The sequence below is a fragment of the Anopheles coustani genome, chromosome X (assembly GCF_943734705.1).
Source record: "Anopheles coustani chromosome X, idAnoCousDA_361_x.2, whole genome shotgun sequence".
NCBI lineage: Eukaryota > Metazoa > Arthropoda > Insecta > Diptera > Culicidae > Anopheles > Anopheles coustani.
The window spans coordinates 6,164,082-6,178,553 of NC_071290.1; the positions used below are offsets into that span (position 1 = coordinate 6,164,082).

The 14,472-nt window shown below is 51.4% G+C and overlaps 1 protein-coding gene across 1 annotated transcript; it reads right to left on the bottom strand.

Moving 5' to 3' along the window:
- Positions 1–668: 668 nt before the first annotated feature.
- LOC131268904 (uncharacterized) lies at positions 669–12,478 on the bottom strand. Its single transcript, XM_058271201.1, has 15 exons — positions 11,902–12,478; positions 10,658–10,730; positions 10,525–10,565; positions 10,242–10,430; positions 8,854–9,997; positions 8,542–8,753; positions 7,725–7,932; positions 7,419–7,610; positions 7,266–7,328; positions 6,890–7,044; positions 6,722–6,808; positions 6,249–6,649; positions 1,571–1,679; positions 1,046–1,384; positions 669–883 (listed from the first exon to the last, which is right to left on the bottom strand). The coding sequence occupies exons 1-15, from the start codon at positions 12,476–12,478 to the stop codon at positions 669–671; spliced, it is 4,005 nt and encodes a 1,334-aa protein (XP_058127184.1).
- Between the last annotated feature and the right edge of the window lie 1,994 nt (positions 12,479–14,472).

Consider the following 14,472-nt stretch of genomic DNA (forward strand, 5'->3'; position numbering starts at 1 on the left):
TTCGATCATATAACAATTCACGATGGGAAGGGAGAGGGGACTTTGTGTTTAACGCGAAAGTTTAACCCCACATTCGCTGTATGGTTGCACAGATAGGCTAGCGGGGAGTGGAACTACAGGCGAACTCTAGAGCTGGCACGATTGATGAGATCCGGTGGTAAGCTCATTATATGGCGACAATCGTAGCTCCCATGTCAATACCGAAGTAAGGAAATCTGGCAACTAGGACTTTCTACGTCACATGCCAAGATTTGATCATCTTCTCCAAAAATCTTTGGCAGACATATTTTGGAGGATACAGAATTCTGAACTCATGCCTAGTGATGTTGCTAGAGAGACATCGACGTAAGTTTCAGCAGTGTATAGGAGAAGGACTACGAACGATCAAGTAGCTTTACGGTTTCGCACCGTTTGCTACCATACCAGAATTGTTCTCAGGGATCACCAAAGGTGAGTGGGTCCAGCTAAGCCCTGCCTCTTCCAGCACATCCAGGTAATAGGCTGTGTAGATTCATTCCAGTAGGAAGGGTTTCATTCGGAGGTCTAGAAAAGGGTTGAAAGTAACGTACGTTCTCAGTCGGCATCGGTGTTTACGCTTCGGGAAGTTCTCGGTTCCTAGACCGGAAGGGAACTTCCGCGCGAGTGTACGGGGAGCTGCTGACCCTCGCCTAGATCGGCGTGGAGAGGGCCACTCCAAAGCCGTCGGCGCCGGTGATACTCGGCAGCTTCATCGTGTCGTAGAGCGGACGGGTGTGGTGTTGATCCGCCGACGGTCCGAGGTTGGCGTAGATCGGCCCATTCACGTCGTACAGGTGCAGATGGTGGGCCGGCTGGTGCTGGTAGTGGTGTAGTGCCATCGGAGCCGCCGTCGTTGGCACTGGAGCTGGCGGAGGGGGAGGCGGCGGCGGTGGAGGGGGCGCCGAGGCGGAGTGAGCGTGTGAGCCTGGGATGTGGTGCGGGATATGGTGGTGAAGATGATGATGTTGATGATGGTGATGGTGGTGCTGCTGCTGTTGTTGTTGGCTATGTTGTTGTTGCTGGTGCTGCGCCTGTTGCTGTTGTTGCGGTGACAGCATCGACGAAGGGACGTAAGACGATCCAGACGAGGACGAGGAAGAGGATGAGGAAGATGAAGTCGGCGACGTGTGGGAAGCGGACGAATGCTGAGAAGAGCAGAGCGACTGCAGCTTCGATAGGTAGTTGTCGAAGTGGTCGGTTTGCCCTCCACCAGCAACATCGTCCCTGCCTTGGCCCAGCTGCGAGTCCACGCCAGCGAATCGCTTCGCTAGCTGTTGCCCATCGATGTCGCTATCAGAGGATCCACGCTTGTTGTTGTTATTGTCCAGCGGTCCGCAGCATCCGCGACCGGATGCCGGGGAATCAGCTTCGCCATGATGGTTGTTGTTGTTGTTGTTAATCTGGTTGTTGTTGTTGTTGTTGTTGTTGTTGCTGCTGATGTTGATCTTGCTGTTGATGCTGTTGTTGTTGTTGTTGTTGTTGCTGTGGTTGTTGTTGCTGTTGCTGCTGTTGCTGCTGTTGTTGTTGTTGATGTTGTTGTGCTGTGGCGAGCCGGCGGGGGACGGCATTTTGACGTGCTCGAGCATCGTGATGACGTTGTTGCGCAGGTGCTCGTAGTAGCCGGTTACGTTGCCGTTCCTGTCTTCGGTTGTATCGTTTTCCTGCTTGTTCGGAAATGTCAGCAAGAAACGACCGCCGGTTAATCATTGGACCGAATCATGGTGCGTTCGGCATGGGTGAAGTAAAAATCATATTTGTTCAAACAATCAACAATCATAAGAGCAATGTGGTACGGGGAAAATCTGGTTACGTGGAAATGGTTGAGCTGGCACAAGCTCTTGGAAGAAGGAAGCAAACGAGTACGGAAGGGAGGGAAGGAACTGCAAACAATCCATTTTGCAAAACCCACGTCAAAAGTCGCGCCTAATGGAAAGTAATCCCAAACGTGACACGGTCGTGACAATTTCCACGGGTGACTGACGTCCTTGGAGAGCGTGAGGAAAATGCGATACATGAAGGGGGAAGCAAAAAGAAAAGCCAAATGGATCTTCTGGTTCCCATGCTTGCCTCTTTCACTGACCAGAACCAGTTATCATAATCGTTTTATTGGTCTGCACTACCAGAACGGGCCCATAGTTTTCCCCCCTTGGTCGGCGAAAAGAAAACACGAACGTAGACGTCAAAAAAACCTAAGGGGCTCCACGAGGAAGGAAGTCGCAAAACAAATTTCTTTCCGGTCGCTGATAACATCGAAAGGGAGTGGGCCCTGCATGCTCACACAACCCAATGGTCATTTATCGCCACCTCGCTCTCCACCCGGTTTGCCATTCCAGTGGACACTTCGCTTCCACAACAACTCATATTACTGTGTGTGTGTGTATGTGGAAAAAAATAAACCCTAAAAAATCAGCAAGTCAAACGATCAAGATAGCAAACGGAGAAAGCCGACGGTGCGGTGCCGGGAAAAAGGGGTGAATGGTGCGCCGACGGTTGAAATATCATAATTTCATGCGTTTTTCCACCCTACACTGCAGGCCGGGGTATCTTACACTTTTTTTCCCCTTTACAAATGCCACGAGACGCGCCACAACAAACCCATCCACCGATGGCTGGGAAAGGACCTAAGAAAACACAACCCCAACCTGCTACGACAGGGAAAGCCTTTTGTTGTGTTTGCGTCGAGAGGATGGGAAAACCAGCTCACCCCGTAGGTACAGTGTTTCGCACGCCAATCGCTGATGTTGGTAAACGAGTTCAAAATTGCTTTGGATTAGTGTTGTGGTTTATGCATCTTTTGACGAGATTCTATCATATGAATCTTTCACCTAAGATTAATTCAGATGGATTCATGAATCTTTGCGAATTCGAATCTTCAAACCTTATTGAATCTTTATGAATCTTTCAAGGATCTGTGGGGGGTCCCTCTCACCATTTTTGGCTGATCACTTTGCATCAGTTTGTATGTCTTTGGGATTCATGAATCTCTAGAAGAAAGATTTTTGAATCTCTAAAACGCAGAGATTCATTCAGATTCATGAATCTGAATCTGATTTACACAACTCTGCTGTGGATGGTTTAGTTGCAGACAAATTGAGATTTTAAGAAGCTTTACGACTCTAAATAGCTACGAATAAAGTTAAGGTAAAGTGTTTTTTTTATATGGCACGACATCCCCTAGTGGGACAAGGCCTCTCACCGAAGAGAGTTTGTGTGACCGAAAGACGGTATATTGTAGATCGGTGGTCAGCCGTTCGTAATACCGGAGGGTGCCAGACTCGAGATTCGATCCCACACCTGTGGTGTAGTGTTTCCTCGCGCTAAAATCATTTCGCAAAGATGGACTTGGGTTTGGAAACACTGTGCAATGATGCACCCAACGCACCAAGCGTTCGCCCACTCCAAAGAAGCACTGGTCTCCCTGGTTCAGGTTCCGGCTTAGTGTTGTAAAAATCGGCTCTTTTTGAGGAGCGGAGCGGAATATTTCGCTCACCAAGAGGAGCGGAGCGAGTTAGCTAGCTCCAAAAAATGTTGCACAACATTTTCGCTCAATTCGCTCCTCTCGCTCTTTTTCGATCCTTTCCGCTCCTTTGCGCTCCTTTTTGCTCCTTTTCGCACCTTCGCTCTGTAATGAGTTGATTGATCCCGCGCATTTCACGGTTAGAATCGGCAAATGCGCGGAGTTTTTTATGTCACCCCCGGTGCAAAATCATCATGCTTTCTCGTTTTGTTGGTAACAATTGTCAATTAGACAGAACGAGAAAACATGATGATTCTGCCACCGGGAATGCTACCCGTTTCAACTGTTATCGGTTAAAACCGATATCGGTTGAAACCGCTTGTTGCATATGCGACCCGACGTATATTCGGGGACAGACAGCAAGTGATCATCAGGATAGCAAGTCACATTTTCTTCAAGCTATAACGAATTGTCTACGGAGGAGAAAACTAGCGATATTTGGAGCTATTTTGAACAAGCTGCAACGCCAAATAAGTTTCACTGTGTAATTTGCCGAGCTGTAATATCTGGGAATAAAAGTTCATCATTTAACTTGAAGCGACACATAAAAAACAAACACCCTACAGTGAACGTACAGCGTCAAACAAACGAGACACAATCTGATGCAAATGGTTCACTCACAAATGAGGAGCGATGGTTTCGCTCCTCTTGAGGAGCGGAGCGAGGTTGCCAGCTCTTACGCTCCTTTCCCAACACTATACCGGGTGTCTGTGTTTTTTTATGCGCCTTGGGATCTTCAGCCCTACCCTTCGCCCAGTTTGCTACCCCTGGAACGGAACGGAAGCACCCATTTCCGTGCATTTTCCCCACGGTGCGATCATTGGTGGCACATGGTCCATGGTACAAGCTGCACGTTACGCTTGCGAGGGGTTGTGTGGGTTTTTTTTTCCAACCATCCGCACCACACTTTTCTTCTTCAAGAAAAGAAGGAAAAAGAATGAAGAATACGTGTGGTGGAAAAACAAGAAAAAAAAGGAAGTCCTTCGGGGCGAGACGGTTTCAATTGAAATTGGTGGCGGTGGCGTTTGAGCGACTTGAGGTTTTTCTCCAAGGATGCCGGGGGCCGGGGTGAGGAAATGTGTGGATGTGTTGTTGTTTCCCTCCGCTTGTCGTTGCGTGTCTTCCGCTTGGCAGACAATTTACGGACCCGATCGTATCAATGTGCCGTTATTTATGCTGCTTTATGACTTTATTGAATTTGATTTGCCGTTACGAAACGAGCTAACGCTCGTCCGGGGACCGTTTGTGTCGGTGTAGGGTGTGCTGTTTTATTATCCCTCTTCTCCTCTGCCCCGCCCATTCCCCCTTTACTCTTTGGCCGCGCAAGAAGTGCGTTGTGCACCGGGCGGGTGGTTGGAAACAGCTCAACAGGCCCCGACATTCCGCAAGGTGCACCGGGTGAAGGGGTTTCGGGTTGGGGAGGAAAACGGGTTGACTACTTTCGGTGCTAGGATGTCTAAGGAGGAAAAACAAAAACCACGCTGGCCCTCGTTCGGTTCGAAATTGTCACTCGTATCTCTGTCCGGTAACGGTTTCCGCGGAACGTGGGCCATTGCACATTGGGCAGCTGGCGGGATGAAAGTACAACATTCAACTTTGATCTAGTTTAAACGATGAATATAGGAAGGTAGGGCCAAAGTGCGCATTTGATAGCACAAAAATACGCTTGATTTAAATTTCTGACAAAGTTAGACAATGTAGCCAATACCAACTTTAGGAGCAATTGGACCGCCAAAATATGCTTATTTATACACATTAGTGAAAATTTGTGTAATTTTTTCAACTGTGTTTGAAGCATATACGTGTTGCTGAAACTGCAAACAGTTCACAATGACACTTCACCGAAACTGCGCACTTTGGCCCCGTCCTTACTATATCGGTCAAATAATCGAGCGGTTAACACTAATCATACCAACAAAACTGCACAGCTAATTACACACATGTGCGTCATTTTTTTCGAAACTATGCTTAACACGTTCTGCACCAAAAATAATAATACGAATTTTGCATCTTTTTTACAAACGAAGAAGGGAATTAATGACGAGGTAACAAAAGCAACCAATAATTCAGCTGTAGCAGTACCATGTCTTACACGGAAAAAGAAAGTAATGGAGCATTAAAAAATCTACATTTAATACGAACAATGGCGTTACCCATGTATGGGTAACGCGGTACGGAACGTGTTAATCCTTGATAGCTAAGATAAATGTTTGTTTTCCTATGAAGATTCTGTTTAAAAGCAAGGAACAACAAGTGTGCTCACGCAGTATAATTAGGTATACGTGTGATAGTATTTTTTAAAATCATAGTTTTGTGAAAATGACGCAATGATGGCAAAATTAGTAATCACTTAAATGAGAAGAGGACGTGCACTTTCTCTTATTTAAAATAGATCAGGCATTTCATTTGCATTTTTATGTGCATGAACTTTGGTAGAAATGTAGTGAGTGGGGATCTACATGTGTTGCCGCTATGTACTACTCTATATATAAACTATCAGCAAAATTGTATGCCAACGTTTCTTTCAAACTGCCCACTGTGCATTAAGTACGAAGGACGAGCTAGAGAAAAGGTTCGACTCCACCGGTCCAGGTGGTGAGAAGTGTAAACAAAAGAATGGAAAGAAACCAGTACAAACACAAACGATGCAAGTTCACATTGGCAGCCGTGTTTAACGAATTAAGCCCGTCTCAACCAACCTTCGCTTACGTACCCGTTCGGCGTGGCTGAGCTGCGTCTCCATCGCGGTGATGTCGGTCTTGAGCCGCAGCATCTGCGACTCGACGCGGGCGTTTTCCCGCTGCAGCTCGGAGATCTCTGCCTCGAGCGACAGCAGGTCCTCGCCGCCGCCACCGGACGTACCACCACCGCCACCGGACCCGCCACCAACCACCTCGCCGATGCCAACGCCGACGCCTCCTACCTCGTTTGCGCCGCTACCTCGGCCACCGTCCGGTCCGGGGCCCGGCTCCTGGCTCCGTGGTTGCTCCTGCAACGGCGCACCGAGCCCCCCAATCTGGAGGGCGGCCTCAACCGGAGAGCTACCACCGTTACCGTTGACGTTCCGGTTGTCCTGGTGCTCCGGCGAGTGTGTCATCACCATGTCCGGCATGCCTGAATGCGAGTACGAGTGTGAGTAGACGCTGCGAGTCGTCGGTCTTCAGCTGCCACCAGCTAGGTACCTACCGGTGTACGGTTTGCTGTAACCATTGGCGAGATGCTCGTCCGCGTACTTGGACTTCTTGATGCTCTGGCTCGACGGGTTCGAGGCCCCTGCGCCCGGCGATGAAGGGTGATAGTACATCGTTTCGTTAGCATGGTGCGTCAAGGGGGTGCCGTTTGGCCACTGCTCACCGTCACCACCGTTGGAGGCCGGACCCGGTCCAGCCGGGCCGGCATCGTACTTGAGACCGCCAAGCTTGCCCGACGGATGCTGCCCGTGCAGCTCCTGTCCTCCCGTGTCCATCACGCGCATCCTGTTCCGGTTTGCGATCGGGCACCCGGAAGCGCTGTAGGGCGAACACACAAGATGGCGTTGGGAGACACAAGAACCGCATCGTAAGCTCGGTGCAACAATCGAAATACTCAGAATATGGTAAGCAAACTACTATTTCCCAACGGATAACAACCTATCGCCCAGACGCTCTGCGAACGTTACGCTACCGCTGCATACTTTCGGGCGCATAAAGGTAACACAAGTGTGCGTTGAGAGGTACGGCTTATTTCTTACCTACGATGGGACAGAAATTTGCCAGTCGAGTGACCGGATCCATCACATCCCGGGATGGGGCAGCTGCAGCGTTGCAAAAGAAAAAAACGAAAACAAATAGGTAGCGAAACGTCCAGTTCTGACAGCTGACGTCGGCGTTGGATGCCTCCTTACCGCAGCGGTTCCGATTCCTGGCCGTCGCGCGGCTTGCTCTTCGGCTTGGTGGCCCGCGGACATCCGGACAGGCTGCGATGGGACGAGTAGTTGCCGGTCGCGTGTCCCGAGCCGTCGCAGCCGGGTGTCGGGCACTTCAGTTCCTGCGTGTTCGTGTGGTACTGCCTGTCGGTGCGGGAAAGCCCGGTCAGGCTGGAACGAAACCAGAAACCGTGTGTGTGTGTGTGTGTGCGCGTGGGCACGCGTTCGCGAGTTAGCGACTTGCTTGGATAATGGCTCCCCGTGCACCAGCCGTGCGTTACCTACCCATCCTTCAGCAGCTTGTCGTGCGAGGGGATGTGCGTCGGTGGCGGCATTCCATAGCAGGAGCCGCTGGATGCGTAGCCTGCGCCCGGCACAGATGAATACGGACCGAGCGATGCTCCGTACGGCGGACAGGCCTGGTAGTTGGACCCATAGCCCGGGTAACCGTTCGCGTACTCCACCATGCCGTAGCCGGGATGCGGACTGTAGCCTATCGGAGGGATAAGGATTGCAGACGTTTGTGTTAGCCTTTTATTCCGACCAGTGTACACATTTCTCTTTTATATAGAGGCTTTAAAAACTTTAAAAACCAAACCAACATAGCGTAACACTAACTTTAGGTGTTATGTGTCACCCCAGATATTGGGTGACAGAACTAATCTTATTGGGCCACGACTTGTCTATAAACAAAAAACAAATATACTAAGCTTTCCAAAGGCTACACGTCTGTAATTACTAGAGCCTATTCCTTTATCAGAGCACTTCTGTAGTCGTGTCATCCACTCGGGTGACAGTAGCCCGAATCGGTCGTGGATCCTGTGAAAGATTACAGGAGGGAGGTTTCCCCAGCTCTAGTGAAAAGAATCCTTAGAAGCAGTTTCTCGTTGTTCATTTGTCATTAGGCGTAATTTCGCTGATGCACACCACCGCTAGGTATTCCGATGAGTGCTTTCAAAGTATTATTGTGGACTACTGTTTGATGCGCACTCGACCGCTTGGCGATTGTTGCCGAGTTTCATATCCCACACCGACATCAAAGGCAAACAATTATAGCGATGTCGCATACGATGGCTGTGTTTGTGTGTGTGTGTGGACTTACCGCTGTGATCTCGATACCCATCGAGGTAGTGCGAGGCGGCACTGTCCGGCGTGGACTCGCGGCTATAACCGGGCGCCGGTGGGCCCATAAATCCAAAGCCGAGCTGTCTTGGTGGCCCACTGAAGTCTACCGGTTCGGTCGGTGGTGAACGACCGTTCGGGGCCGCCGGTGGGCCCGAGCTCGGATCCTGATGGTACTGCGGGCTGGTCGAGCTGCCGGAATAGAGATAAAGAAAGAGAGAGCGAGAAAGACGAGTTATGGTTATAGTATAGTATATTTGGTGAGAGATGTAGAAGAAGGATGTAGCTTTACCTGTTCGGCAAACGGCTGACGCTTAGATCGAGCGTATGGCCCTGCGGGCTCGGCATATGCGGGCTGTTGGCCGTAATGTGGTTCGGGCTGGTGCCAGGCTTGGGGCTCTTTTGTGAACCGGCGTCGCCATTGGATGTCATCTCCGAGCCGGTCAACGGTCCGTTCGTGGAGGATACTCCGTTCGCCGAGGACAGATCGATCACCGGTGGACGCTCCGGAGCCCCATTCGGGCCGGGAGATCCGAGGCTGCGCAATGAGCCACCGCTGGACGTTACCTTGACGCTGAGGTTGATCGCGGAGAAGCCAGGCGGGGGGACGGCCGAACCACCGGTTGTGCCGCACGCCGGGTCATAGTGGTATACCGGCCGGGGATATATGGGACCGGCCGCCACTGCCGTGTTGCCCTCGTCCGGCATCTCCATCTTCAGCAAGGGAGCTCCGGATGGCGGGAGCATCGCGCCCGTATGCTGCATGGTGGAGCTCTGAAGCGGACCGGACGCAACGCCGGTAGCCTGCGGACCGGGACCCACGTTGTAGTCGTCGAGGGTGGGCTGCACCGGCGGATACACGGTGCCGTACATGGCCGAACCCTTCTGCATGCCGTAGCTGCTCGAGTCGTAGCGCTCGAAGGCGCCGGAATCGTAGCCGCGAGCTCCGTAAGAGCCGAGATCGTACGTGCCACCCGGCATGGTTTGACTCGTGTCGTAGTGCACGCTCGTATACTGATGTTGCCGCACGTCACCCATCTGGCCGAAGCGGACCAGGTCCTGGTCGCGCCCGTATGTGCTTTCCAGCATCCTGGAACCCGGCTCCCGTATCACCTGGCTACCCGGAGACGCGGCGGGTGGTGAGGCGGGGGAAGAAAGCGATGGATCAGTACCGGCTCTACCGGTGGTCGGTTCCTCCTGCTGTTCGGTTTTGATCACTGGCGGCACCGGCTCTGGAGTCCGGCTGTCGTCTTCCTCGTCCGGTGCTTCGTCTAACTCCCTGCGTTTGTTGCTTAGATCCTTCACCAGTCGGTCGTCGGGGGTAGTTGGTGGGAGTGGATGCGAGCGGGCTGTAGCGCTGACACTTCGCGAACCGTCCTCCGCCGAAACCGACGAGAGCGCCGAACGGTATTCACTTAACTGTTGATAGTTTATCACTGGAGGAAACAGTCGGAGAGTCGAAGTTAGCTTGAAATCCCCAAGCAGTAGCGATGAAACGCTAACGGCTATGAGTTACCCAATCTGCCATAAGTGTGCCAATCGCTATCAGTTTCTCAACATTGAGCATTACATCATTCAATTTGCAGCCAGACTGCAGCTGAGACTACACACCATTTGGTGAGCAGACGCCTGCGGCGAGGAATGTGTAGGCATTGTAATTGTAGAACCCAAAATACTGACCTGCTGAATGCAGCTTCTGACGAAACAATAGACCATTCTGGTACTTTAGCTCACGGGCTGCTGCTTTGCTGGCGGCCGCCTTCGGGCAACCGGAGAGACTTCGGTGCGAGTTCCTACCAGCGCTGACGTGGCCACGTCCGTTGCATCCCGGTGTCGGGCACTTAAGGATCGTTTCGTGGAGGGCTAGTACTATATCGGGACCGTTCAGGTAAGTAAAGCAAAAGGAAGAGTTTTTCATTAGCAGCCCAAGGCCGGAAGGTGTTGCTCTCGGGCGAATACTCACACTCTGAGGATACCTTATCGCGCCGAGGGCATCCAGATAAGCTGGAGACGGGGAGGAGAGAGAGAGAGAGAGGAGTCAAACGATTAGCATAACCAGGCTTGGACAGTGGTGCGTAGAGGTGGAGAGGACCCACCTTCTGTGATGTGAGTAGAGTCCGGTAACGTGCCCTAGACCAACGCACCCCGGTGTCGGACACTTGCTTGATTCTGTGGAAAATGGTCGGAGAAGAGGAAGAAGTTGTGTGCTAAGATATCGTGGTCGACGATTTGGTTAAAGGTTGTAGAATCTTTTTTCAAAAAAAAAAACACCTAAAAGTAAATATTGTCTCATCTGGTAGGTTGGAAGTTTATTCTGCGCCCGAGACCCGATCCGGGTCGGTCAAGATTTGGTCCGGAACTGTTCACGAGGAACTTTTCGCACCGTACCCACATCCCTGCATACAACGGCTTCATGAGGGGCGGCAGCAGCAGCCAAGTGACGCAGCGAGGGTGGAGAAGATGGATGGAGTTACCTTCGTGCCTGAACTACCCGGAATCCGTCTCATGCCGTGTAGATTAGCATCCCATCATCGCCATTTGCGCTCCGGTTTCCGAAATAACCGACGAAAGGACATCATCCGAAGTGGTAAGCATTCTTTTAACAAAAATCACCCTCCTTGATCCCTTGTTGTGGCCACACACACTCACACACACACACAGACACTCGTTTACACACACTTTGGTTTGCACATATGGGCGTAAGCGTACGTACACCGAACACGGACTAGACCCCGCACCAGAACGAACACCGCAAAAGGGAAGTAGCCGCCAGCTTTTCGAACGGTCGCTGCGAAATCCTCTCCAAAAATGCTAGGCACGTAGTTTAAAGGAAAAAGAAAGGGGAATATGCACATTCTTCCTCCCTTTCCTCTGGTCGACGGCGTCGTCGGACCCGACCTTGGGGTTGAGGAAGATTCCCCGGTGGGGTTTTTCTGGGAATCTGATTGTCGAAGTTGTCAGAGCTTATTAAAGAAGTTTGGGCAGGCCGGGTGTGGGACGAGCCCGTCAAGGGGTTGGCTTGAAATGTGTGAGAAAAAAATCCTTCTCCGGAGCGGGAGACGGGGGAATGTGGCGTACTGAACAGGAATGTAGCTACCGTTACTGGTGGAATGTGTGGCTATGTCCCCTTCGGTTTTTGTGCAGGAGCGGCTGCTAAATCCCCGGGAGGATTTTTGGGGATTAGTCCATTTGATGCTCGGTGAGCGGGTTGTTGTTCCCGCACGGGAGTCGGGGGAATTAGAGGATTGCACGAAAACAGCTACAATAATGACGCGACAAATGCTATTCTCGGGGTTCTAATTTGGGTTTTGCAAAAGGCTCAAAAAGAGACTGGGCCTACCTTTTAGATTGGCGGTATAGGAGCTGTAGCGATGGTAGGTGGACAGTCTATCCGAACCGTGCGACCGGTCGGTCGAGGCGACCCGCTGGCTGCTGGTGCTTGGTGCGATGTCACTGCCGATGACGGACCGCACCGGTGTTCCCGGGTTCGATGTCGAGCTGACGATGTTCTCGTGTCCCGGGCTGATCCGGCTTCTCAGGCGCTCACCACTCTTCGCTGCACTTGGAATAGAATGTCTGTTGCCAGCAGTGCCGTTGGTGATGCTGCCGTGGCTGCTGCTACTGCTAACGATGCTGCTGCTGACCGACTGCTGCGCTCCTGTGCGGCTTTGTGAGGATACACAGTCGCGGCGGGAAGGATCTCTCATAACACCGGTCGATGGCCGGGTGTGTGGTGATACGTGTTGCTGCTGCTCCTGCTGCTGCGGGTGCTGCTGCTGAGTGCTGCTGGGCTTTCTGATGCTGGACGTGGACGCGCTAGTTAGTTGATTGCGTGGCAGCACTGACTCCATAGAGTCATGGACGCGCGAGCGGAAGCCGGAGTAGTCGCGGATGGACACCGACGATCGCTGGCGCATAGCAGTAGGCTGCCGTGAACCGGTGCCGGAACCGGTTTTTCCCGGTGCGATGCGTGTGGAATGGGTGGCCTACATCCTTCCGTACCGGGTGCTTGTGTACACCGTACCGGGATCCTCGGACACTACACCGGACCCTGACCAGCTCGCCTTAAACCTGGAGCACCTGCAATGGTACAAGAAGCCCCTAGCTCTTAACACAGGCACACAAACGTTTTGGATGGGATGCAAATAGGTGAGGGATGTTCTACAAAAAAAGAAAAACAGTATCTTCAGGTAGATGTACTACGAATCGAAATCAAAACCCTACGGCTATTCCAAAAGGAGCAGGTGTTTGTACGCTTCCTTTGCGTATTCGTACTTATTCCGCCGTTCAAGAGGGTGGATTAACGTTGTTACAACCGAACGTACAATGTCCGGAGCTGATGGTCATTCGGTCAAGGGTTGGCGAATAGGATGTCAAAATCTGACCCGAATCGCCGCTACCTCGGCAACCCTATGCATGTTCAGGATTTTTCAACTTTTACGTCGCGTGTCGCCCACGGCATCTTCTAGCGATGTCCTCCGGTATCCTCCATTACTGCATCCCTCTCGATCCTTTTCAACACCGCCCCATCCCCTAGGAGAATTCCTGCCGTTACCCTTTTATAAAATCGCTCCTTCCTTGGTTCGCAGACGTCCCTATTTTGAATGCGAGATATAGGGATTCGTTATGAAATTTTGGACGTCCGGGCTGGTATTCTCCTTACGCATTAATTATACGCATTATTACGAGAAGAGCACAAATCGAGCATGTGTGCGTTGTGATCCGACCCTCGTAGTAAGCAGGGGTGTTTCTAGCAGTCACTTTATCATCGACACATCAGCTTTGAAGTCGAAGAAAATCTCGGTAGTTTTGCCTGGTTTTCCTAACCCTTTTCGGCGAAGTGGACGAAATGGACCTGGAAACCGAAAAACCTGTGCTTGACGAAAGAAAAGCGGCTCCTCCATTGTAAGTTGGTTCCGATGAGACGGTGTTTTTCCGTTGCGTAATCAAGCGTACACCGCCGGAAGTAAACCTCTCCCTCCGGGGAGGGTTGGCAACATCCACTCGGACGAATGGGAACCCTTTAATGGCCATCGCTCGCCAAAGGCTAGACCAACTTTATAGGCAGGTTTTCTGAATTATAACGGTAGACACTCGTGGCGGACTGCAGACTGCAGGAACACGCAAGTCAACTGACGTACGCGTGGCGTACGCGTGCAGTTTGGGGTGATGGGTACGGGTGCAGGGTTGAATTTGCCGCATTGTAAACCCTTTTCGCCTCAGCGAAACCTTCCAGCGTATACTGTAGTTCACGTGCCGCCCAACTTCTTTGCGGGTTGGCGTTCGAGTTGGCGCCGGTGGGCGAAGCTGAGGAGAATCAAACAGTCCTTGCGCAACAAACCTACCTCACCTGTGCATACACGTGCGTATGAGCTGGGCGATTACCAACTTCCGATTGCGCTGATTGCCGTTGGTCGAACGGCTAGAACACGCGGAACCCGCGTGTGCGTTTGACGTCTTTGGGCGGAACGTGTGCAGGGTAATGAAATGTTGGGAAATAGTTCCATCGTTTCCGTCTTGACATACACATTCGAATGGAACGCGGTAGGAGAGGCAGGCTTTTAATTATAAGAAATTGACTAGAGTGCACAACTGTTTGAGGAATACATGGCACGGATTTCGTGAACAGAAGCGAAGGGATGTTGGCTGTTAAATCGATAATCTTTTCGCATTTGGGCACATTTTCAAAAAATGTGTATGCTTTCCAATTATACCATGCTTTCTCGCTAATAGACATCCAAATGCAGTACTATGCCAAGCCTAAGCATGGCTTAAAAAGTTAAATTGCACCTTCCCGACGTGCCTGACAGCTGGGGAAATAGATAACCTGCCGAGGTGTTACGGTTGTGCGTATGCAACCCTGGTGCGTAAGCGGCTCCGACCGGTCCTAGTCCCAAAACAAGTCCTATAG

Bases quoted from the DNA above. Each gene is read 5' to 3' on its own strand.
- LOC131268904 (XM_058271201.1), bottom strand. From the start codon at position 12,478: ATGCGCCAGCGATCGTCGGTGTCCATCCGCGACTACTCCGGCTTCCGC. The intron at 10,431-10,524 runs GTGAGTATTCGC...GTCCCGATATAG, and splicing joins CGATAAGGTATCCTCAGAGT to TACTAGCCCTCCACGAAACG. The intron at 1,680-6,248 runs GTACGTAAGCGA...CCGAACAAGCAG, and splicing joins AGCTCAGCCACGCCGAACGG to GAAAACGATACAACCGAAGA.